The following is a 25827-nucleotide window of genomic DNA, read 5'->3' as shown; positions in this document are numbered from 1 at the left end:
ACACCATGTTCTAGAGGGTGGACACTGTGTAAGTGACATTTATTGGTTGTTTGAGGTTTATTAGGTATTGACTATTGTTAAGTTCATTATAAATAGTTTAGTTCCCCTTTATTGGCCAGGTTATTAGAAATAACAAATGACTCTAGCACTATAGTAAGTGATTGCACGGGATATGTGGGAAATCTATTCTATGTAATGTAATTCCAAACTACAAAAATAAAATACAATTGTACAATATTTTCTTCAGAAGCTATCTTTAGCTGTCTACTTAACTTGACACACTGAGGGACCCTCTGTTTAAACCAGTAGGTGGCAGCACTGCATTGCTAAGCACGTTAAATGGGAGGCACCTATTCTCCCCACTAGTTTACAGTAACAAGACCAGAGGGTCATTTGATAATCTTTTAAATTATGATATAGCTTAACTTAAGTCCTCCACCTAAATTCTGAAAGACAAGCTGCCTTCATTCACATGCAGTTTCATGAATGTCTCCGGCACAAGAGTGGAGATACAGACAGTCCAATAGAAGATTTAGGAAGCCCTGAGTTTGCTAAAGATCTGCAACACGGCACCAGATTTGTGCTGCTGCTGGAAGGACTGCTGATGCAACAGTGACTGTGAATAGCCCTCCTGTTGCCACAGCACATCACCTAATTGACTACACAGCAGTTGGTAGGAGGAAAAAGCCCTTGGACCGGAGCAGCTCATTGCACTATGTGTGACAGCTATCGGGAAAAAAATCTTGTGAGTGAGTAAGTGAGTAGGGCCCCCCGCTATGTGGCGTGTGGTAATCTGGCTTTAGTCCAGTGGCTACTCCTCTGCCTCATTTACCAATTATTAAATCAGCCCATAAATCCCTCAGCACTTCCCAACGATTCACAAGGGCAATCAGAGGGAGCTGTAGGCTTGTTCCTCCACACTCTGTTGTCATCACTACACAGCTACAACAGTGAACAGTGTCCAATGCACAAAAGACCGCCTGGATCCATATCACTTTACAACCATTTATTGCTGGTTATTCACTCTTCCTCAAGTGCATTTGGTGTACAACTTGCACAAAATATTCCAAAACATTTACACAATAATATTTACATTGACAGTAAATATGTGTTTGAATGTTGAGAAACAGTCCGCAGGCAACTCATAAATAAGGTATAAAAAATATTCTTTCAGATGACGATATTGAGTCTTGGAGTTCGCAGTTCCGTGATATTGAAGTAGTTCTTGGTCAATGGGAATTTATGCCTTTACAAGGGCAGCAAACTCTGTAAAAAGTAGAATAAAATGTCTATTAGTAAGGAACAAAGCTCAATCAGAATGTAAAGTCAATAAAGTGCCCTTATTGAGGCAATTCTTTGACCAAGAATCTTTTAATTGGATCAATCAAAGTGTACTGTTTAGAATCAGGATTACTTTTATTTGATTCTAAAGATTTAAGTTCCATTAGAAATTATGTTCAAGAGATCTTTAAAGTAGACTCTTACCATCGACTCCGATCATGCCATCACCATCACTGTCACCAGCCGCCAGGAAAGCCTTGGTCTCCTTCTCGGTGAGTGCTCTGGCACCAGCAGAGAAGTTCTGAAGGAACAGCCTAAGATACGAAGCATTTTCAGTTAAACACAGCTGTGCACAGAATTTCACATGTAATTTATGAGCTTACACAAGGCCATTCTGATAAATGGTCAGTCAAAGGATAAATATCTGTTTTACGGATTATTCCAGTGACATTTGCATTGGGAATGGTTCTTCCCTGGCCTTAGGATCAGTGTGTTTCTAGTACTTACTTCAGCTCATCCTCCTCAATGAAGCCACTCTTGTCCTGGTCAATGATGAAGAAGGCTTTCTTGACCTCATCAGAGGACTTGCCAGCCAGGCCGCATGCCTTGAAGAACTTCTTGTGGTCGAAGGAGTCAGCAGCTGCAACACAACATTTGTTTCTTTACTCTGTTCAAACATGGGCAACTGGACAAGTTTCTCACTGCACTACAGTGTTGATGTAATGTGAGAACTGAGCCTGTCAGTTTGTGAAACACATTCCTGAAGTGAGGATTTGAGCCTTTGTGGATGCAGCTAATTAATATCAACCGATATAAATAAATAGATAGAAAATGCTTATGATATCTATGTTATGCTAAGATCTCCCGTGCCTGCTGGGAACAGAGAGGCAGCTTACCTGCGCAGCCATCAATGGCGGCTTTGACTTCAGCATCCGTGAGTACTCCGGCGAAGGCCATTTTTTATTCTGTAAAAAAAAAAAGAATTTGTTAGAAAATAGCATTATATGTGAATATGTCTATACACTGAAAACATCATTAAGTTGAAACCATACCAGTAGCTATAGTAATGTAATGAGCTTTATTATAGCATAAAAACAACAAACTTGCACCACTTGCTGTAGAGTCTTAATGACCAAAGCATCACAGGTAATGCTTTCGTTTGGCCTGTTTTATTATTTTCATGCAATTCAACCAGCATCACCAGGATACATATCAAGAGCACATTTACGCAAATACTCTAAATTGTTATAATTTAGAGTTTTTTAAATCCCAACTGTTGATCTAAAAAGATGGTTGTTCCTCTCTGGAGAGCCTCCAAAAAACCCGCAGTGACTTGCGTCCATGTCTGTACCCACTGCCAAGCCTGTCTACAGTAAAAAAGCGCTTATGATCCACAGATGCAGTTCCTCTGATCTCTTGAGTTATCAGACGCGTGCTCCATTTAGATGTTTACTCTGCTTTCACTAATAGTCCAAAGCTTTGTTCTTGTGTCTCAATCCCTTTGCTTGCAGCAGTGTACGTGTGGCCTCCAGTCCACTCACCTTTTGCGCTGCGTTGAGGCGAGTGAAAACCAAGGCGTACTCGAGTGAATGCCAGGAGCCCCTTAACCCTCTCGCTTATATATCCCAGAGCAATACCATTTACAGAGCTTTGAGTCTAAGTATCGGGTACCAAGATGCATGGGTTTCGAAAAAATGTGTCTACTAGTCTCTGCCTATTTTTAGGTGAACAAATGAGGATGCTACCATGTGTGCGGAGGCCTATAGCTAGACGTGTGGAAACCCGAGCAGGCCTTCTGCTAACTGACTTCACTGGCTCCTGGAACGCATGTGATTTACGGCCAACATTTAAGATGCTCGATTTGATGTCACAAATTTTTTACAGTATAAAATAGAAATGAAAATGGAAACGCTCATGTAAGATAGCAGGATATTGAGGCACAGTTTTAGATTGTGTTATGGGTCTGCATTGCCCAATAAGATAAGTGCAGAGATCATGTGTCTCTGCACTTCAGACAAATAAATACAAAATAAATAAGACTAAATAGCCTACTGGGGAAAAAAGTAATAAGTTCTAGTGTTGTTTTGCAGACAGCAGGCTTGGATTTCTAGCTGATTCTCATTGAAAAGTGGGGTCAAACCTCTGGTGTCTATTCCTGTAGTGGCAGGGTTTGAGCTGCAGTGGAACCCTGAGATGGTCATGATATATGGGCTGCCTGTCCTGCCTGCTGTCCTGTGACGTTAACTAGTCTATACCTAAAGCTTAGCTACAGTTTGTTTCTCCATATGGAGCCACAAGCCAATGCTGTGTCTTGAGTTTCAAGATAGGTAGGACCATACATTTTGTCCTTAAGAGGCAATGCAAACATATCTTTTCTGCAGCAATGACACCTGAAGGGTTGCTTTTTTCCCCACAAGCCTTTTAAGAAGGATGTTTTCGTCTTTTCTGACTCGTCTCCTAAATATGTCAGGGAACATATGACATCTTCATTGAGTTTTGGTCTCACACTTTATGACTTCCTCTAAATCATAATGAGCCACCAGAAACTGTGTCACAGAAGTTATATCACTCGTGTGTCTCTTGAGAGGGGTTTCCTCTTTGGCAGCTGCAGTCTTTGAATTGTCACGAATTCCAACCTAAAAAACAGGCTCCCTCTCCTGTCATGATAGTTATACTTGTCTTCCCTTAAGCTTAGTACATGTATTGTAACTGGAAAAGATTATGATTACACTAATTGCATCAAATAATTTGGAGTATATATTTGAATAACTCTTATCTTATCTTATCTTAATTTAAACCATTTTGTCCATCAGAGTCAGTTAGTTGACTCCTATAGCAGTGGCCTTTCTTCATGACAGAGAATTCTGTATCTGTTCCTCATATCACTTACTGTATAATGGTGTTAATACCCACATAGATGAAATATAAAAAGTATTTCTGCCCCAAAAATGTACGAGTTATTAAAAAAAAATAAGAAAAAAAATAGGATAGCTTCTTTTTTTACACACATTTATTTTTTCCATTCATGGGAAACTACTGGGAAAACTCACAATTTTTTTTTGTCAGAATCACATCATTTTTATTGTATCACATGCAAAGGACAAGTAGCAGGCCGGTACAAATCTCCTTATGTCTGTTGTCTTATTGCTTAACAATCTGGAAGGTTTATTTAATGATGTTTGAAAATAGGAATGGCGTAGTGATGTTGTCATTTCAGGAGGTCACAGAACTCTGCAGGGAAAGGTCACAACCAATATTAATACAAAAACTTGGATAATCCACCAACAGTATCACTTTTTTTATTTACCTTCCATACCAATCTTCCCATCGCCGTCTTTATCTCCGGCGTCCATCAACGTCTTCGTCTCCGATACAGTCAGCTCTCTTGCCTCTGGAGCGAAATTCTGCAGCAACAATCTGGTGAGAAAATTAAAAATAGCGTTATTCCTTATAACTTATTCCCTTTTCTGAGCTTTTCATGTCAGTCACTTGCACTCAGTCTGTAATGCATTTTGTTTGTGATTCTCAGCGAAATGTGGCTCCATTCACACCGTGACCTCTGCCCCGGGCCATAACACACATTATCTACAAAGCATTAACTTACTTGAGTTCCTCCTCCTCTATGTATCCACTCTTGTCTTGGTCCAGAACTGTGAACACTTTCTGGCCGGCAGCGTGGTTGGAGCCAGTCAGGCCTATTTGCTCAAAGAATGTCTTGTAGTTGAAGGTGCCTGGGGCTACAAAGGTGAATAGATAGGACAAAAGGCCAAGAGTGGAGAAACAGACAGATGGCATAGTGAGCAGGTCAATGCAGTAACCAGAATAGCATAGTGGCATGAAAAGAGTGTTCGCATGTACTCTTTCGCTCAGATGACTTTCATTCATCAGGCAGTGACATTTTCTGATATGAGCCCTGCAGCACATCTCTGTCCTCTGCCATTATATCCCGTGCCATTATGCCTGTGAAGCGGCCAAAACACTCTTAGCCTATGGCGCTGGTGGCGGGTGAAGCCTAAATGCAATTGTTGGGACATTTATTCGGCGTATAAGAAAGCGCAAAATGTCTATTTGGAGAGTAAATCATGTATGGGTATATAAATCACAGCATAAAATGTACTGTTCGGATATCATTTATGTTCTGTTTTGGTTCTAAACTACACAATGGGACTATACATGTACAGAACATGTAAGATGGTAACTACTGATTTTAATAGTATAAGAGCAGTCGTGGCGTATCTGCTTTGTCATGCTGATATAATTTTTAGAGATAAATAATTAAGTGATTTTTGTTAAAACGAAGAAAAGAAAGGTTATAGTCTTTTAGCCTGCTTTTGTACATGGAAGCTCAAACTAAGCACTGGTTTCTGGGTGGTAACTGCTCTCTTGCTACATGGCTGCTTGGTTACCGACAGGCCCCAGTGAACAAATCCAAGTTTTCCCTATAGGGATAAGGGATAATTCATTGGCTCAATAAATTGGTAGTGTATAATCACTCATAGTCTAATTTTTGAATTTTAATTACACAAGAGAGTGTGTTTTGTCTGACTCACCGTGACAAGCTTGAATTGCAGCTTTGATGTCCTCGTGGCTCAGCACCTCTGCAAATGCCATGGTCCTCTGTGGCTGCCTGAGGGATGTCAAGACAAACAAATATTACATTACAAAATTACAATAAAAGCTAGTGCAATCGGTTAAAATACATACCAACATACATTCCATGAAATAATGTGTTTCAAATAGGTAATAAGTAATAATAACTAAAAAGGAACAAAATGTATAGATATAATAGAAAAAAGAAAGAAAAAACACATACTTAACTGCAACAAATGAAAATGCTAAATGCATGGAAACATGATGAAATAAATTCAATTGCAATTCTTGTACTCACCGTACTTCTGAAGTGATGTTTGAGCTCTTGGAAACCTGTGTATCCTCTGCCTCTTTTGACTTGTCCCGGTCAGACACCAACAATCGCCTGCTACTTTGTGATCCACAGAGCAGGAAGCAACCAGACGTATCTGTCCTCAAACCCAGAGAGATTTCCTCTGCTACAAAAGCCCGCTCCTCCCTCATCACTTAGCTAGCTATATTATGCTCACTGGCCCATATTTTAGATAGGGGTACTGGTAAAACAGATAATAACTAATGTTGTTACTATATATATATATATATATATATATATATATATATATATATTATATATTTATCAAATTAAAGTAGGCCTATAGTAGGCCTGTAGGTTATTATATATATATATATATATATATATATATATATATATATATATATATATATATATAAAAGTAATCATATATATATATATATATACATATATATATATATATATATATATATATTAATTTATTAATTAATTTATAAATATTAATTTATTGAATAATGCATTCTAATCTAGACTGTTCTACTATGTATTTTCATTCAATAATATTGCTTAATTTATGAAAAATAATTTTAAGATGCACAACTGTTGGTCCACATTCAGTCATCTGCAGTGATGCAGTTGTTGTATTAGACTGTTGGCAAAAAAGTAGTCAAAAGGCAAAGCTCTGGATTTACCGGTCAATCTACGTTCCTAGTCTTACCTATTGTCATGAGCTTTGGGTAATAAGCGAAAGGACAAGATCGGGGATACAGGCGGTGGAATAGAGTTTCTTCCGCAGGGTGGCTGAGCGCTCCCATAGATAGCTATGTCGGAAACCATCAGAAAGGTCATGGTAACAAGCGTGTAATACTTTTTGAATAAGTAAATCATCCCCAAAAAACAAGAGAGATATTCAGGTTTCAAAATTGTCATATTCAGGCAAAAGTGTCCACACATTTCAGCCATAAAGCTGTGACCACTGCTGGCCAATGGTCAGTGCTGCTGCTTTGCAGGGGAGCTGTCACCTGTGTACAACCACCACATGATGCTGACTGACTAAAGTTATAAATGTATTAATTAAGGAGGCAACAGAGTCAGCAAACTAATATAAAAAAGCATCCTGAACAATAAAAAAGCATCTTGAACTATGCAAATATTTATGACCCAGTCCCGCGGCAGGCTGGTCACAGGCGGGCCAGCAGTGCTGCAGGACTGGATTCTGATATACCTACCTTAGAGATAGGATGAGGAGCTCGGGAGCTCGGAGTAGAGACGTTGCTCCTCACTGTGGAGCCGGGTGTCCGGATGTCTCCTGGATGCCTCCCTGGGGAGGTGTTCTTGGCTTGTCCCACCGGGAAGAGGCCTCAGGGAAGACTACTGGTGGGACTATGTCTCTTTGTGGCCCGGGAATGCCTTGGGTTCCTCAGATAGGAGCTGGAGGAAGTTAATGACTGTATAATAAATATAGACTACCTCGTTACAGGCCAATATGACCAGCTGAGCACTAATCTCACATGTTTGGCAAATGACTTTCTTTAATGATTCAAAGGATAAGATTTGCGTGACTGACGATAAGATAAACCAAAACGTTAGGCGCTCGGACTGGTTGGATTGGCCGAAAGACCTGTCAATCATTCACAGATGTACGCCTCATTCCTGATGTGACGTTGTCTGGGAACATGGCGCCGAGGATGAGAGGCGTTTCATGATAGTCTGGATTCTGGATATTTTCTTAAATATACTATAATTATATTTTCTTACCCACCTTTAAAATGACAGGTGGCGAAGTCATGGTTTACGCTCGATCTGTATGGACAACGTAACACTACACCTGACTGAGGTGACTGCTGTCGTCAGCTAAAACTGTTAGCATTGGGAGCTAACGTTAGGTCGTTAGCTGGTTTGTAGCCACAAGCTAAACGCTAAAGGTATGTTTGTCTTGTATGATACTCGTACATAATAAGAAGATCAAATGAATAGAACACTGTATTTAGTCACCAACCAACCGCCTACCTCTTCGGATGCGTTTAATTTGTAGCTAACATTTAGGTATCTTAGCTAAAAGGATGGGGGTCCGCACTGGATTTGCTCTGTTGCTGGTCTTCGGGATTTTCCTCACTGTGTCCAATGGTGCACCTCTTCACTATCACCACAAATCAGGTATGTGGACTGGTAATGGTCTGTCTAACTGCATATATATCTAACGTTGATATACAGTTTATGTGATTGACTGTTGAAACGAGTCTGTTGTTTCTTGGTTTGTGTTTAGCGCTGTTGCTAACAAGCTAAAGATAACGCGGTCTCGTTACCTAGTTATGTGTTGGGTAATAATCTATTTGTGGACATGTTCTGTATGTCTACTGCCTGTGATATGACAAGATTTTTATTTTGTATTAATCTTCACATTCACTAAAAAGTCAAGCAGTTGTATTGTCATAACAGCGTCCATAAGACTATAAACAAACTAGCCCATTGGCAGTGCAGGGGCAGGGTTGTTCCTGTTATTGGTACAAAGTTTATTGTACAAAAGGTGATGTTGGTCTTCCTACATGGAAACAGATCTTTTTGTTCCAATACAATCTCCTATTAACCTTTCGTGTGTTTTTGGTGGTTAAATTTGGGTTTATTTGTTTCACTTTGTCTTTTCTAGACAATAAATGCCACTCTGTCTGGCATATTGGATGATTGTTCTGTTTAATGAATGGAAGAAGTGAACCAAATGTTTTGCAACTCAGTAATGTGTAACTCTAAGACATACCAACCTTTAAAAACCTGTCAATGATTAGCTGCCATGTTGTTTGCTTAATCATAACATTTTACAAACCAGTATGGCAATATGTTTCTATACCAGGGCAATGTCTTTATTTGTCCCACATTCACCTTAATTTCCCTGATGACACATCAGGAAATGCGGAGTGGAGGGTTAAAATAATGAATAATCATTTTTCCGACTCTAAAGAGATTTAACTAAAATATAAATTGTTTAACCTGACTTTAATGTAACCTACCATATTTAACATTGACATTCAGCCCTGGATTTACTAGCCACTATTACAGTACAAGATTACAATCACTTTATGGTTTTTAGTTGACAGTTTTGTTGTTACAAAAACACACTTTAAACTGCGACATACTGCCACACGGAAGTTTACAATGAACAACCCCACATGATTATCCTTAAACTGTGTTGTTTAATATGTTTTTATTTTTATTATTGATGGATTGACCAATAACAAACACGTATTACCTGTATGGTAATAGCACTTTTTAACACTTTTCTAGTGTATATAATGAAATGAGTCACAGATATGGCATCCTTTGACCCTGTGTAGATCAAATGTTAACATACTACTCAAAATAATAAGTTTGTAACTATTGCAACTAACAATGAAATGCAATTAATAATGAGCCCAAAATAATATTGCACATGTAGAAAGAAATTGCTACATGTCTAAATGTAAGAACATTACGGTTTGTGTATCCCTTTTATGATCCGCAATAGTCCACAGATTTACAGACCATTCACAATATCTATGAGAAATGGCAAGTTATTTCATAACACCATGTTAAAGTGCCCATTATTCACAAGGAGTCATCCCTCTCAATTTTTAGAACTATGTACTTGGGCCTCAAAACTCCTGCCATGGGCACAATAAATGGATACGCTTGGAACGTACAATCGGTAGCAGGAAAAATGCCATCACAAAGAAATGGATGACACAAACCGCACCAACAATCAAGGACTGGACATTGTTACAGACATCAGACAAATGGAAAAAAAAATACATTAAGACTTAATTTGGAAATGGACAAATTCAGTTGACTTTGGACAAAATGAGACTTTTTAAAAATTCAATTGTGCCGTGATTTTGTTGGTTTTTATGTTTTGTTGATGTCTGCTTGTGTTACTATTTTGATTTGCACTTTCATTTTGTGTTGTCTTGTGCGTGTATATATATATATATATATATATATATATATATATATATATATATATATATATATATATATATAATTCATATTCAAAAAAGATAAATGGCATGACCAGATACTCAAACTAGACTAGATAACAAACTATAAGATCTCTGTGTAATTTTAACTCCTCTTTAATTTTAGTAGAATCTCAAGAAGTATCAGTTATAAATAGGGCGACGCAGCTTCTAAATCCAAAAGTGAAGAAGTGTAGGGTAAAAATTATAATACAGCATTAGAGCCACTTTTCATCTTGAAAAAAACAAACAATACAAATAATATATGGAGTGGGCTATAGGGACCACACATACTCACTTTTTAAACATTCTAAATTATTAAAACTTAAAGTTATTGTGGACATAGTGACAATTGTATTCAATACAAAATATTACTATCAACCCAACAATATGAAAAGTATAAGAAGGAAAGTATGACCTTTTGTCATTAATTCACTTGCTTTTCATCTTAAAAGTAAAATAAGAAAAAACAACAACAACCACCGACTGAAATCTATCTGTGTTAGCCTGCCATAAAGAAATAAATCACTATTCACTATAAATCACTATTTATAGACACTGTTTGATGATTTCTTCTTTATTTTGGCTTCAGGACACTAAATAAAGCAGCTCTTTAAATGTGTGTCACTGGTAGGGTTATGTTCAAAATATCGATATGGCTATATATCTTCACAGACAGTCACAGTATCAATATATTATTTTTTTATTAAGAAAAAAATATTGATACTGTGATATATATATATATTTATTATTTTTTGGTATCTGGATACGTATTGTATCACAAGGTTCTTGTTAATACCCAGCACTAGTCACTGGTAGCACTGACAGAAAGGAAAGTAACCTTGAACACTGCTGACGCTCTACATAAACTCCCTACTTTGTTTTCATTTATGGTCAATGTTCAGGCCTGTACACATTTCATATTTGACCATATTTGGAAGATTTTGTCTGAAATATTTATTCCCATCGTCCCTTGTGTATTTGACACAACAGCCACAGCAGTTTGATGTACCTGACGTGCTCCGAGCAGTGGAACAAACAGGCACTAGAGAAGAACTCAGAGCTCATTGCACATCTCCAGGGGTTAAGTGTCTGAAAAGAAGGGGAGAAAGATTATATTATTAAGAATGATTCATTTTAAGCATAATAAATGTTGATGTGAAGGTTGATGTTGCACCAGGATCCGTAGTTTGACATTTTTAAGTCTGCTGTCAGCTCTGATACTAGTTCTGCTTCTGCTGGGCTCAACCGTAACTACTGTATCCCACAGTCTGCCATAGACGAGCTACAACCACACGGGTTGAAGCAGATGATTAAGATGCTTTTCAGAAACAAACGACTCAAAATATAACAAATATTTTTGATTTGTACCTTTTACTTTTGTGAGTGAAAAACATTTATTGCCACATTGCTGTGTTGCTTGAGGCTTCTAACCCACGACAGGCCTTTTCATTCTTAAAGAGTTGTCTACCAGATTTGTAAACAACAAAGAAATCCATTGACTGTGATGTTTTATTTTAGGTGGTGCCCCGGCGGACTCTCTGTCCGTGTCCCTCTGCCTGTCTCTGGTGGTGTCCCTGACGGTGCTCGTTGTCTTGGTGGTGGCTTTGGTGAATTGTGTCTCCTGCTGCAAGAAAAACGAAATCAACTTTAAGGTAAGTCCAGGTGAAGTGCAGCAACGCAGATATAGATCATATGTTAGAATTACATTATAATAAGAGCTGAACAATATACAAATATTCAGATTTTATTACAATTTAATCATACTCAATTGTATGCGTTTTTTAATCAAATATTTTTTCTCAATTGAATTGTGACACCTCCAATCCATGTGATGATATTCTCACAATTGGCTGTAGATAAAAACCTGAATTAGCTGATAATTGTAAGCAGCAGTCGTTTTGATCCTGATTGCTTTGAATTATTATTATTATAAAGGTCTGTGTACCTGCTGGCCATTTGATTTAGTCTCATAACAGACAACGGCAGCACTTGCACGTTGTCATCCATGGAATTTGTGTGGGTAAATTTTTTTACAACATTCACAAGTTTTGGGACCGTGCATCATGGATCCATATGACACAGCACTGTCCTCGTTCTCGCTCGGTCCACTCAAAGATATTGTGTTCGGTGCTGATGCTTGGGGTGCCGTGGACAGGAACTGCTCGTAAACCCGTGATTGTTGTACTAAAAGACACCCACACAAATTTCATGGACAACAGTTGACGTAGACCTAAGTCCCATTGTCCATGACAAGGCTGCTGCAGCAGCAGAAGCTGCCAGCAAGGTCAGTCCCAGCGGAGAAAGTAGCACCGAAGATCTGCTCTCCACCAGTCCATTGCAGAATAGTGGCAGCGTTTGACAGACACCGTCACCTCTCTGCCTCTGACTGTTGGGCCCTGGGGTAAATAAACCATATATATGTAGCATGTCTTACGCCCAGAGCCCTTCACCTCTTTTAGAGTCACTTCTAAATGTTAAACAATTTTATTTACAGCGAGCTATTAAATAATGACTAATTTTCCGTTTTCCGATGTCTATCATATTGTGCCATTATTATTATTATTATTAAAAAGGATTAAATAAAACAATAACGGGTTATTTCCCTATATTCTATTTAATTTTGAGATCGGACAATGAGTAATTTTCAGATGTTTTTTTGGATTTCCCGTTTCAAAACGAAAATCAAATTGCCAGCAGCAGACCTAAAAAAACCCTCTGTTCTGATGATGTCTTAGGAGTTTGAGGACCATTTTGACGATGAAATCGACTTCACCCCTCCGGCAGAGGATACCCCCTCTGTGCAGTCACCTGCTGAAGTGTACACACTGGCAGTGTCCCCGGTGGCCCTGCCAGGACCCCCGCATCTCCAGCCTCTGTCTCACATCTCAGGTCAGGCCAAAATAACAAACTTGGACAAGGTTCTAAATCTTAAGTCAACACAAATTTATTTTCTTTTTCAAAGTGAATCTGTTTGTGTTCGTGTTGACAAGAAAATGTGTTGCATGTTGAAATTCAACCTTTGGTTTACAGAGGGGCCCACTGGAGCTCAAATTGCACGACATACTCTAAGTTACATCCAGGAGATTGGCAACGGCTGGTTTGGACAGGTTTGTGTTCTCTCAATTGGCAGACGCTCTGCTTTGTTGTTTCTTTGCTAAAACTAGACTTGTTTTCTGTCTGATTAGGTTCTTCTCAGTGAAATCTACACTGACCCCGGGGGCACCAGAGTGGTGGTGAAAGAGTTAAAAGCTAATGCTGGCTCCAAGGAGCAGAATGAGTTTCTGCAGCAGGGTGACCCATACAGGTAATACGTGTTTGTTATTGGTCAGTCCATCAATGGCTGATTATGGTACACAGTTTCTATTTTCTATTGTAATAATAAACAATTTACAGTCTCATACCCTTTTGAAGACTTTTGAATACCCCTTACGCCTACACATTTGTCTGTGACCACAAAGAGAGGAAACTTTTTCCCATTAAAGGAGACATGTTATGCAAACCATGTTATGATTTTTTTCTCTTATCATTTACTCTCTCAAAGTTGTATTTATGTATTTAGAATAATTCATGCATCTTAAAATTTAAGATGCATAAATTATTCTGAATACAACTTTGCTCTTAGAATTCCACTGTGACGTACTCAGTTTGTTCTCCGATTATTATTTTAAATCTATGATAAATGTAGAGTTCAGACTCTACTGTGACCTGCGGCTCTCCAGAGTCAACATGGTGTATATATATATAAAATGTAAATATATAAACAACCACAACAATTTCTCTATTCACACATTTTGACTTGAGCCTTTGATATAAAAATACTTGTACTTGGATTGTGTGTTTTTTCCGTATGCATTTTCTATGCTAAAAGTCTGTAAATCTATTTTCCCAGAGTGCTGCAGCACCCGAATATCCTGCAGTGCCTCGGCCAATGTGTTGAAGCGATTCCCTTTCTGCTTGTGTTTGAGTACTGTGAGATGGTAAGTCCCTACTCTGCGTGGTTGGTATTTTTTTACAATTGGGATATATTGTTGTGGAGTGCTTGTGAAAGGGCTCTAAAGAGGTTATATACAGTTGGTTATACTGTTGAGGCCATTCATTTAGATATTTGACAAATACCCTCCCTGTTAAGGCTACAGGTGCATAGGAAAATACACTTTCTAAGGAGCGAACCAGCAGCTGACCCACCCACATGAGCTTTCTATTAAAATCTTAATTTTGACATTTCCAATAACACAGCAAATGATTTGTTCACTCTTCTTCTTTTTTCTATTCCTTGGGCTTCTTGCCATCACCCCGACAGGCAGGACTCCCTCTTGTTTGCTCCTCTTGCCTAGAGCCCAGCGTTAGTCTAAGCCTGGGACTTCTCACATTCCCACCTCACACAGTAAAGTGGCTTCATTTACACTCCTCTGTTGTCAGCTTCAGCAGCTGCTCTGTTTGTGCATTTTTATATGAAGGACCTTGTCTGTGCTGGACACTGGTTGAAATGTTCAAGCTCTGAGAGCTTGAATTAAAAAATAATAATTAGTAGTATTAATAGACCTCTCATCCCTGTACTAACACCTTGTCTTGCCATTTGCCAAACATAGTAACACGTCGAGCCCATCTAGTTGAGCGTGTCGAGCCAGTCATTGCACTTGTTTGTTGGGCTCAAACTATTGTCAGCTGCCCAGGCCTGGCGGCTCTGCTGGCATTGTGCTGTGTGCTGTGCCCTGGCCAGCCCCACTTTGTGGCTCCCGTAATGACAGCACATGGAAATGAGTCAAGGTGAATGACTTATCACACGTGTGCAGGAGCCATTAGAAGAGGCGGTGTGAGGAGGAACCGTCCTGTAATTTCAAGGTGATAATGTGTTAGGGAAAGCACAACTGACTGATGTCTATGCTTGTTATTTAGTTTGGGATCCAAAATTTAAACCTCAGTCCAGCTTTAAAACTGCTACATTTGTCAAATTTAAATAATTGATGTAAATTATCATGACTCAGTGCTTCTACTAACACTACTCTTGACTTGATGTAAATAAGCATTTGTCTGTGGCTTCACACTTCTTTGGGCCATGTCAATCACCCTCTCGATGTCAAAACATGAAAAGTGACACCACAGCTGCGTAGTGGACAAGGTGAATCCCAAAAAGCTAATACAGTGTGACGTTCCCCCTGACAAGCTGCTGATTGATGGTGTTTTTTCTGTCCCATATCTCCCGTGCCAGGTAACCCTGACTCAAAGCATTTTAGACATCAAAATACATCAGGCAACTGTTGCAGGGGCATCAGAATGTCACATACCCTAATGTGAGTGACAGCATCTAATACAAGGCTCTCCAGCTTGGACCTGGGCCAAGACAATAGTCAGAGCCTTCTCAGGTTCATATTGGTTCTCTGACTTCTTCAATTATTGTGGTCATTAAAATCTGTCGCTCCAGCCTAATGTTTTTTCTCATGAGAGATCAATTAATCATAGTATAGGCTAAAATAACTGGAATGGGTTTTTTTATGGAGCACAAACATGTGGACCAGACTAATGTGAATTAAAACTCTACTAATTTGTGCTAATGAATGACATCACAAAAGGTTTAGTTGTTTTCACCTAATATTGTTTCATAAAGCACATTGAGTAACTTGGAACACAACCTAATCACCTGCTGCAGGGTCTTCACCCCTGAAGTACCAGTAAAGTCCCAGTATCGGTTACCATACATTTAATATAGCTCTTCTGTGAAGGGCTCTTCTGAGAGCTGTGCTCTAGTCACACGCTGTGTGCCTAAGCGTTTGTTTTGCATGGGCATAATGTAAGACTCAAGCCAACCTCCCGTGATTACACTAACTTAATGATCTGCCTTCTGCAAAGACAATTTGTAAACACATTGAGAAGAATAATTCCAGTGCATTGGATATGATGCATTTTTACTTAAACTAGTTTGTGTAATGTGTTTTGGTTTCTAAAGGACACAGCTGAATGAAAAGCACAGGTGCCTGCTCAGATTCTTGAGCAGCTCTTCTCTGTGAACTGCTAAGCTTAGTGACACAGTCTCATTTACATTTGAAGATCCAGAATCTGCAGAAGCGCTGTTTTCTTTTGATCAGAACACGGTACATTTCACCATGTGTTCACTGCCTCCGCTCACCATGTGGTTGGATCCCCTTTTCTTAAGAGCTGTCTTAACTGGACATGGACCGGACACCGAGTGCATTTGACCAACCTGGCCAACCTGACCAACCTCTTTTATTTATAAATCCCTGTGACACTGCATCAGGCTCCTCTAAACTGGGTTGTCCTTATTTGGTGCTCTTCCTCAGCAGCTACAGGATGGTTTGCTGCCCCTGTGTGGCAGCTCTACATAGTGCATTTTTTGCTAATGCTTATTTTGGGCTCAAATGGTTCATTCCTTTCCATGCAGTTACTGTATGTCCTATGTTCTGCGCTTGACATTTGGACTATATTTCGTTTCAGGGTGATTTGCGAGGCTACCTGTCTCACCAGGACTGGATGTACCGCAGCGCTGAGGTGTTACAGCTGCAGAGGATGGCCTGTGAAATTGCAGCTGGTGTCACTCACCTCCACAAACACAACTTCCTGCACAGGTAGCATTTCAAAAGTCAAACATGATTTACCAAATTATGTTGTAAGATTTGACTGTAGAAATTCAACACTACATAAGACAGCACCTCAAAGTAATCTTGAGGAGTCATCTATGATTTTATATTTTATTATATTTGAAACATTTTGCACGCTCATATTGTAAGGAGTTGGTTGCGTGCACTCTCAGTCTTGGTGTTCTCCAAAAAAGGTTTGTGCGGCAGAGGGGCTGCATTTCATTTTCATTTTTACCCCTGCATGTATGGGATGTCTGAGTGCGAGCAGCCTGCAGCTACAGGGGGTGTGAGGAGTGCGTGGATTGGGGGTAACATACGATGCTCAACTCATCAGCTCTATTTTGCATGCTCAGAATAAGCTGGGCCGGCTCTGATTACACAGCTCCCATGCACTGCCCCTGTGTCAGCTGTCAGTTGCCAGAGGGATATGATGATTCTGCTATTAAAGTGTAAAAGGATAGCCTCATATTTGGGGTTGTTTCATGCCATGTGTTTCAACTCAACAGCGCTATACTCTCTATACAAAAGCAAGAATGAATAAAGACTGTCATGATGTATTGACGTAGAAAATGCCATGACATTCTTTTGAGGAAGTCGGGGCGAGTTGGTATGTTTTTCTGCTGGAGACGTTGATGTCGCCAGACACAAAACATACTCAACATGTCTGGAGCAGGCTTAAACTTAAATCATGTATCGTGATGTATGAATAATAATAAAGAGTTCTTCATAAGAACACTGTATGAACATTTTCTTCTACCAATTTTTGTTTGTTTTTAATATAACTTTTGGAAGACGTGACCGGTGTTTTTGTGACACAGTTTGTGGTAGTTTTATTGGTGGATAAGTACATTGTGGAATGTTTTAATGTGACTTAATAAAAGTATCAAATTGACTTTTGCTACAGAATACAGGTCAGGCATTGGACAAAGAAGTGTGCTTCTGAGTCAGGATGGTACATGCACAGATTAGGCTTCTATTTTTTAAAATGAATCAAAATCAGTTTTATGATGTCTCCACGTTTCCTTTTACTTTCCTGTCTATTATTTATTAAAAAAAAATGTGTTGTCATTTGTCTGCCTTACAGTGATCTTGCACTGAGAAACTGCTATCTGACTGCTGACCTGACAGTCAAAGTGGGAGACTATGGCATTGGGCCTTATAGATATAAGGTCAGTGTAAATACTTCTGCAGTAATAGTAAATGTTGGGGTTTAAATACCACTGAAAATAACTAGACTCTGCCTTTTGTTTTTAATAGGAGGATTACATCATCACAGAGGATGATGTGTTTGCCCCTCTTCGCTGGTTGGCTCCGGAGCTTGTGTGCGAGCGTCATGGAGGTGTCATTACATTGGAGCAGACCAAGGCCAGCAATGTGTGGTAAGTACCAATCTGCTACACTGACACATTTAGATGTGTGTCACTAAAATGTGCACTGTGAAGATTTTAGATGGCAGCTGTCTGTTTTTTCTTACTGTTAATCTGCTGACACGCACAAGCATTTTCTATGTTAACCCTATGTAGAGGTGCATTGACACGTGACCAAATCGGTGCCGGTCAGGCAGGCAGTGCAATGGGTTTTCTGCGTTTCGGGCAAATTGAGCGGCACGAATGAGGAAAACGGTCGTCAAAGCGCGAACAACATGTGTGAACAATGGACGAGGCGTTTAGTGTGTTGGAAGCTCAGCGTGATCCATGTAAACACAACATTCAACATGCTCCAGAAATCTCCTTTTTCACCATGTAAAGGGTTTGTCAGTGAAACCCTGAGCTGTGAAATAAATCATATGTGCAATGATGGAAAATGCTTCCATGAAAGTTAAATGGCTCCCACAAGCATCATCTTATTTGCTTAAATGTTATGTTAATTTCATGTTTAATTTTTAAGAAGACCCAGGCCTAAAAATAGCCTACATACCGATAATTATCCGCCTGGAAATGATTAAGTCTAAATGGGTTTGTTAAAGGCCCACGCTATTTAAGCTTTTTTAATTTTTATTTTATTTCAGTTAACCATATAAACCGTAATAATGACAGTCCAAGATATCTGTGTATTTATTTCCAATGCCAGGGTCATAAAATAGGCTTAATGACTGCCTTGGTCTGAGCACAAAGTGAGAGTGCCTGTCCTGTCTCTGTGTCACCTGTTCACAGTAAGAACTGTACAACTGTTCATTTGGCCACAGCGTCATAGTGGATCACCACGGTTGACGAACTTCTTGGCAATACGTGTATCTGCACAGAGATGCGTATCGTAATACTTTTAAAGAGTGTGTGTGTGTGTGTGTGTGTGTGTGTGTGTGGGGTGATGGCTGGGGTGTGTGTGGACACCTTGTATGTGCACCTAGCTTAAAGGTTGGCTTTGGACCCAAAAAAAGACACTGACATTCCATCCTCAAGCATCTCACTGTAAACACTTGTCAGACCCCCTCACGACTCATTGCCCAAATGCTTTCCGGTCATAAATTGCATGGTTACTTAAGAAGGTCCAGTTACAAGAGTTGCATATCTCAATAAAAAAGCACATGCTGTAATTACAAAAATCTGAATGTTGAAAGGAGAACTATCTAAATAAATGAAGTCTTAGTAAACTAAACTCTAAGTATCGAGACGAACACATGAAGTCCTGTCATGCCTTGATTAAGATGTCAGTTTTGTCCTACTTTGTGCAGGGCCTTGGGGGTGACTTTGTGGGAGCTTTTTGAGAATGCCAACCAGCCGTATCCACATCTGTCAGACCGGGAGGTTCTCAACCATGTGATCAAGGAACAGCAAGTCAAACTGTTTAAACCACAGCTGGATCTGCCATACTCCGACAGATGGTGAGTAAATGTGCAGTAAATGTGATTATGGTAAAAAAAAATATTATAGACGTTTATTAGAAACTTAACTTGAATAATATGGTTTATTACAGTATTGGCCATTATCACAGAATTAATATTAGATACCTGATACCTTCTCACTTTGACGTGCTTGTCTGAATGTATTTCCAGGTATGAGGTTCTGCAGTTCTGTTGGCTGTCCCCAGACAAGCGTGCGACGGCTGAGGAGGTGCACCGTCTGCTCATTTACCTGCGCATGCAGGGTCAGAAGGACATGGAGGAAGACTTTGAGCAGCGCTGGGATGCTCTTAAGCCAAACCCCACCATGCGGCAGACCACCATCAGCCATTCGTCCTTCCCCATCCTGGACCAGTTTGCAGATGACGCACTTCGCCAGGAGATAGACGAAGTTCTCACTGTCACAGAAACCAGTAAAGGTCTGAGCTTTGAATACGTCTGGGAGGCAGCTAAGCACGACCACTATGAGGGCACCCATGGGCACTCAGGCATGGACACCACTTTAAACTACCACAGCACCTTCTTCCCTGTGTCCACAGAGGATATTCAGGCACATTTCCCTGTAGCATCGAACCGAGCTGAAGACAGCAGCAGCACTCCTTCAGGAATACCCAAGATCCTCTCAGTGTTTGATGCACAGAAGCCATCCAATGGGAATGAGTATTATATTCAACTAGAAGAACAGGGGGACAATGGGGTAGGAGAAAATGACTCCAGTGGACACAACATGGGCAATAGACAGGACTTTATTGTTCTTCAAGATGTCCGGCTTGATGAGTCGAGCACTGATGCTGACTTTTTCCACCAAAGTATTGACTCAAAGGATTCTTATTTACCTGATAGTCACATTTGGTCATCTCTAGAAAATGACAGCCCTTACCACACTAATATTTTCACAGAAGAAGAATCAAAGCAAAATGACTCCCCCTCTTGGAGACAGAATTTCATGGAACGTAGTAGAAACCCTTTTCATGGAGACATTGCTCCACATGTCGACACAGATCGGAACTATGGAATTTCATTTTTAGGGAGTAGCTCAGAGGCCCGCACTGCAGATTTGGCACAAGTTGGTAAAGAAGACGCGGATGCGACAAGGCTTCATAACACTGATGATCTAAAAGACAATTTTATGTTTTTAAATAACCACAGCCTCCTGAAAGGGTTCTCAAGTCCACAGCAAAACTTTCTCTCACCTGGAGCAGCCCATGAACCGGAGGAAAGGTTTAAAATGTCTTCATGGGACAACTTTGACCATTTGGACAGCTTGAGCTTTGCAGATTCATATTTGAAACCAACCTTGAGTAGCACAGGGCAGAAGGGTTTGCACTCTGAGGAGGAGTTCGATCAGTCGCCTCTAGGAAGGGTGCCTTCGATCACCGTGGTAACTCAGAACAACGTAACCCCAGTTCAAAGCAGTTCTGAAGACTTGAGTCCCCTACAGTCTGCTGCCAGAGGGTCAGACTCTGGTTTAGATTCTACCTCGGATAGATCTAAGGTGTTAGAAAGCGAAGCAGATCAAACTATGTCTAATAGTGCCACTATAGAATCCTTGTGTGTAGAAGCCAAAACGCCCAGCTCTGAAGATGAACTCTTTGCCTCAGACAGTGGCGTCCAGCCCTTAGACCATAATATACCTGAAAGTATGGGGCATTGCGAAGATTTGACTTGTAATGATCTTTTTAGCGAGTTAATCGAGGATGAAGACACTGAATTGCAAAGTACTCTTTCTGATCACGAGGAAGCTTTTTTAGACTGCAAACAACTGGGCCGATCAAGTTTACTGGTCTCCGATCCCTCAATGGATCAAATCAGCCAGGACAGTTTACTTGAAGACAGCATATCTACAACAATAGCAACAACAGAAAATACAGCAGAAACGCCTGATTCTCTAGACTCTTATGATATCCAAAGAACCGAAGAGAAGCAAGAGGATGCGAACGCTCAAGCGGCTTCTAGCAAACTCCAACCGCCGTATAAAATATCCGATAGTGGTTATGAAACAGAAAACATGGAATCTCCCGAGTGGAATTCCCTACCTGGAGTCAAAGATCCTGTTGAAAATGGCCTAATCGGTGAGACTGAAGCTGATCAAGGGGCCGCCGCGTATAGTTTGGCCCCTCCCGAAATAGTCATATCAGACGCGGAGAGGCTTGACGATACCAACTCCTCAGAAGAAGCCACAGAACAGCCAGAAAATGACATCCCACCTCAGCCGCTAATCATGAGCAGCCATTACAGAGACTCGGCCTACTTCTCGGACAACGAATCCGAACCGGACAAGAAATCGGAGGAGACGGCAGCAGCGGAGGCCACGTGGCTGAGCAATACTGATGGACATATCAACGGGGAGCGAAGTGCAGAAGAGAACGCAAATTGGGTAACATCAAATGACTTGGTACTTGAAGTTGGAGTGGAATCTGAGCCACAAATTGACAGTTCTGTAAATGTGGAACCTGATATTCCTGTTAACAGTGAGGAAGCAATAGACCACCTCAATGTTGAAACTGATAATACCGATTTTTCTAGCAATCTGGCAATCGTTGAACAATCAGAAGACGAGCCCACCGTTGACGATCTTTCTCCTCCATCGGAGAACACTGGTCACGGCAATCTGACCCGACTCCACCCCATTGAAGGTCCCAAAATCAAAGAACCGGACATGGAGGGGCGTTATCTGGGCAGGTTGGACGGCCACGAGGACGGCATGGAGGCGGACGAGGAGGACGAGAACAGCGACGATTCCGACGACGACATGCGCGCGTACCGGCTCAACAGCTCCAGCTCCGACAGCGAGGACGAGACCGCACACCCAGTACCGCTCATCATATCCGACGACACCAGCGCCAAGAACCTACGGAGCTTACTGAAGCCCACCTCGCTCAATCTCGACACCGCCTCGCCCGGCTCGGCTATGACGGGCAACACAGACAACTCCAGGAGAGCCGTGTCCTTCTTCGACGACGTCACCGTGTACCTCTTTGACCAGGTAATGTGTGAAGGGATTGTTAGTACACTCAGAGGCGTAACGTCGTGACTGCCATCAGATTTTCTCTCATAATCAATCAAACTATAATCAATCGGTGAATACTATTGGAAGCATTTGTTCTTGAAAGTAAAAAGCACAAAACAAAGTCAAGCATAGGGGCAAATGCTCAGAGTTTTTAAATCCCAAAGACTGCGATTCACCCTGGAGAGATAGAAGGAAGATTATGGCCGTGACAGGTTAGATGTATATGTATAGGAGATGTCTCCCCACAGGGCCTGGAAACTGGTGGTAGTAAGAGATGATGCCGGGCAAGAAAATGGGGACGATGAGGAAAGGGTGTGGCACAGCAGGTGAGCTCTGGTGACGCTGTGGACGTAGATGGGATGGAGTTAGGTCTTCCTGGCTGGACTTACGCTTAGCTCCATTTGTCAATTGGTGACTGTAAAAACCTGTTTTCTGTTTGAGGGAACAGTTTCTTTTTATTTCACTGCAGTTGATTTTAAACTGCTCCAGGGTTTGAACAAAGCTGTTTTAAAATTTGAAAACTGCACAAAAATGATCGGTGAAGTCTGGCCTTCTTCTAGAGTTCATTTTAGACATACATTATTAAATTATATTCTCCATTCAAATCTGGGCCTACATTTTTTTGCGATCAACTGATATTATTTAGCGTGATGCTGCTTTGTCATCGAGAGGCTCAAAGAAAGTCCCGATTTTTGCTTTTTGTGTTTGTGATGTCACACTTAGCAATCCCATAGAACAGTGACAGTGTTCTGGGAAATTTGGAGTCCCCTCATCCCCCTCTAATGCAATCAATGTGCGAAAGGTGCCATTTTTTATTTCTAACCCTAATTCTAATATTTTGTTGAACCTCTTTCTCTGTGTTTCTGTCATGGACCTGTAGAGGGGGATTGGGGGCTCAGAATTCCCAGTAACTCCAGAACTTCTGTGCGATTCTCCCAAAATAATGCACAGCAGTTACATTTTTTTCTTCTTTTTTTTTTAGGAAACGCCCACCAAAGAACTCGGTGACCACTCGGGAAGCTCCAACAGTCACGTCCCAGAGTTTGGCAGCTCGAGCCCCAACGCCAGCTATTTGAACCGCTTCACCAACTCGGAAAGCTCCACAGACGAAGAAGGAGGCGGTTTCGAGTGGGACGACGACTTCTCCTCCCCGGGGCCCAAAGCTCTGCCCACGTCGGGAGCTGGGGGCCTGGTCAGGGACTCGCACTGGACCACCACCTCCAGCTACTCGCGCTTCTCCATCTCACCGGCCAGCATCGCCAGCTTCTCCCTCACGCACCTCACGGACTCGGACATGGAACAAGGAGGCAAGTGCGGCACAAACAACATCATTGTTCACATGGCAACGTCTACGAATGCTCAGAAATATTTACCGTAACTATATTTAGCTTAAAACTGTTGAATAAGAGTGGGTGGTATGTTATAAAAGATTAGATGGAGCTTATGCACAATAGTTTACTTTTTAAAGATCAAGAAGTATCTGACAACAGTTTACCCAACACTATGATAATGCTCAGTATATTGCCGCTCTAAAATGCTGTTAAATGTTTTTTTAAATGTTGCATTCTGTCCTGTCCTTTTAGGAAGTGGAGAAGATGGAGAAAAAGACTGACGGGGAGAAGACGGGAGCATTCAGCTTCACACAACTGACACGTGAACGTTGCACTTTTGTCGACTAAATCCTTGGCTGAAAGGACAGGTGTATTTTGGGATTCAAAGATGATGTTTTTCTCAGGCAGAATTGTACTTAACACTGACAAGACCATGATTTCAATGGCTGCAATGAACTCAGTCAAACAGACGAGGCCCAGTAGCAATCTGTGCCACACCCTTTTCTCCTTCTATGCGTTTGTGTCATTTTTCATGCATTTTCTCATGGAATAAAAAACATGAAAATAGGCTCGGCACCCAAGTGTTTGCTTTATGGACTCAAGCACATTCCAGGTCTGTGGGCTTTTGTCTCCATGCGCACTTCTGTACTGTATTTAATGCAGCTTCATAGGATTAAGCTTTTTCATTTGACTATGAAAATATGCTGTTTTCTTTATCATTGTCCATTTTGGTCTTTCATATTGTGTAATTATTTCAGTGGTTGCCTTTCTGAAAGAGTAAATTATTGTTTCATATCCTCCAATTTGGAGATCCTCTGTAGCATTACATGGGCTTAAATCCACGTTTAGGAAGAATCACTACTTTATCTTTGCACTTGTGTTTGAAGAGTGCAGTTTAAGACTGAGATTTCTGAGAATGTTTGTTTGGCTAACTCTTATTCAAGAGGAAAGTATGTCTTCATGTTGCTTTGTGCTGTTTACTGGGTTTACTGCAGTGCCTGTGTACTGTTCAGACGGCTGCGCATCAAGGCAGGAAAACTATTTCAGTTTGGATTCTTTTTTTTTTTTTTTAAACAAAATGAAAAAATCCAGCTGTTTGTTTACAGTACTTCATTGGACTTCTTTATTATCAGTTGTATTTGTCCAGAAAATGAGCTGGTTTGTGCAGAACTCAGGCATAATGGGAGAGACACTAAGAACAAAACTCAGCTTTATTATCCTGCTTCAACAACTGCCTTTATTTCGGTCGGAGCTCCTGTTTTCTTCCTATATGAAAAAGATTCACGTGTTAAATGGTTTGCATGAAGCAGCACACGCTGGGGTCAAACTGTAGCTCACAGTTTGACCTTTGGCCCAGAACAGAAGGCACTGTATCCACGTTGACAAACCTCTGGTAAACCAGCCGCTTGTGTTTCAGTTAAACTTGAAGATTATTTAAGGAAATCTTGTTTATTTGATCACAGTATACATTTTTGCTTAATCTTGCACATTTAAAAAATGTAACTTAATGTTGAACTGTACTGATGTATAAAAATGTTGATTTTCTGTTTGTGAATGGGAACAGTGTATTTGATTTAAGGTATGAGGTTTCATTTTATAATTTAAATGATTTCATTCAAACATATCAGTCGCTGACTGAACAGTTGAATTGAGACATAATGCAGATGTGAATTGTCCTTAAAATAGATTTTAAAACTAATATTTTTACTTCATATTGTTCATGCTTAGTGTAATTAAATTAAGTGTTTATAATTACACCATTTAATATGAAAATAAAGTAAATATACTCAATACTAAGAAATCATTTATTGTACATTTATTATGTTTACTCTTCTCTGGATCATAAGGGAGACATGAGTGGATAAGACTTCTGCATGTGATGAAGGAAACCCGTTATGAGAA

At 40.4% G+C, this 25827-nt stretch overlaps 3 protein-coding genes across 4 annotated transcripts; 1 reads left to right on the top strand and 2 right to left on the bottom strand.

The window, feature by feature from the left end:
* Nucleotides 1-991: 991 nt before the first annotated feature.
* Nucleotides 992-2971, bottom strand: LOC140358534 (parvalbumin beta-like). The gene is made up of 5 exons (XM_072443435.1): nucleotides 2823-2971; nucleotides 2178-2246; nucleotides 1789-1921; nucleotides 1486-1595; nucleotides 992-1266 (listed from the first exon to the last, which is right to left on the bottom strand). The coding sequence occupies exons 2-5, from the start codon at nucleotides 2236-2238 to the stop codon at nucleotides 1241-1243; spliced, it is 330 nt and encodes a 109-aa protein (XP_072299536.1). The 5' UTR covers nucleotides 2239-2246; nucleotides 2823-2971; the 3' UTR covers nucleotides 992-1240.
* A 1474-nt stretch (nucleotides 2972-4445) lies between these two features.
* pvalb5 (parvalbumin 5) lies at nucleotides 4446-6335 on the bottom strand. Its single transcript, XM_072443432.1, has 5 exons — nucleotides 6170-6335; nucleotides 5832-5908; nucleotides 4886-5018; nucleotides 4589-4698; nucleotides 4446-4512 (listed from the first exon to the last, which is right to left on the bottom strand). Exons 2-5 carry the CDS (start codon nucleotides 5890-5892, stop codon nucleotides 4490-4492), a joined length of 327 nt encoding a protein of 108 aa, XP_072299533.1. The 5' UTR covers nucleotides 5893-5908; nucleotides 6170-6335; the 3' UTR covers nucleotides 4446-4489.
* Nucleotides 6336-7821: 1486 nt separating this feature from the next.
* lmtk2 (lemur tyrosine kinase 2) lies at nucleotides 7822-25707 on the top strand. 2 transcript variants are annotated; one of them, XM_072443420.1, is made up of 13 exons: nucleotides 7822-8320; nucleotides 11671-11804; nucleotides 12888-13041; nucleotides 13183-13259; nucleotides 13338-13456; nucleotides 14042-14129; nucleotides 16603-16733; nucleotides 17830-17914; nucleotides 18003-18124; nucleotides 19417-19566; nucleotides 19738-22570; nucleotides 23577-23901; nucleotides 24178-25707. In XM_072443420.1, the coding sequence occupies exons 1-13, from the start codon at nucleotides 8227-8229 to the stop codon at nucleotides 24204-24206; spliced, it is 4341 nt and encodes a 1446-aa protein (XP_072299521.1). In that variant the 5' UTR covers nucleotides 7822-8226; the 3' UTR covers nucleotides 24207-25707. The 2 variants fall into 2 exon arrangements, with proteins under 2 accessions (XP_072299521.1, XP_072299520.1); XM_072443419.1 differs by having other exon boundaries at nucleotides 23577-23905; nucleotides 24182-25707.
* Nucleotides 25708-25827: the final 120 nt, after the last annotated feature.

Source organism: Eucyclogobius newberryi, unplaced genomic scaffold, assembly GCF_026437365.1.
Source record: "Eucyclogobius newberryi isolate DKJ021-1_F unplaced genomic scaffold, fEucNew1.0.hap1 SCAF_13, whole genome shotgun sequence".
NCBI lineage: Eukaryota > Metazoa > Chordata > Actinopteri > Gobiiformes > Gobiidae > Eucyclogobius > Eucyclogobius newberryi.
Note: the sequence above shows the minus strand (reverse complement) of the source record. Positions and strands in the feature narration are given on the sequence as shown.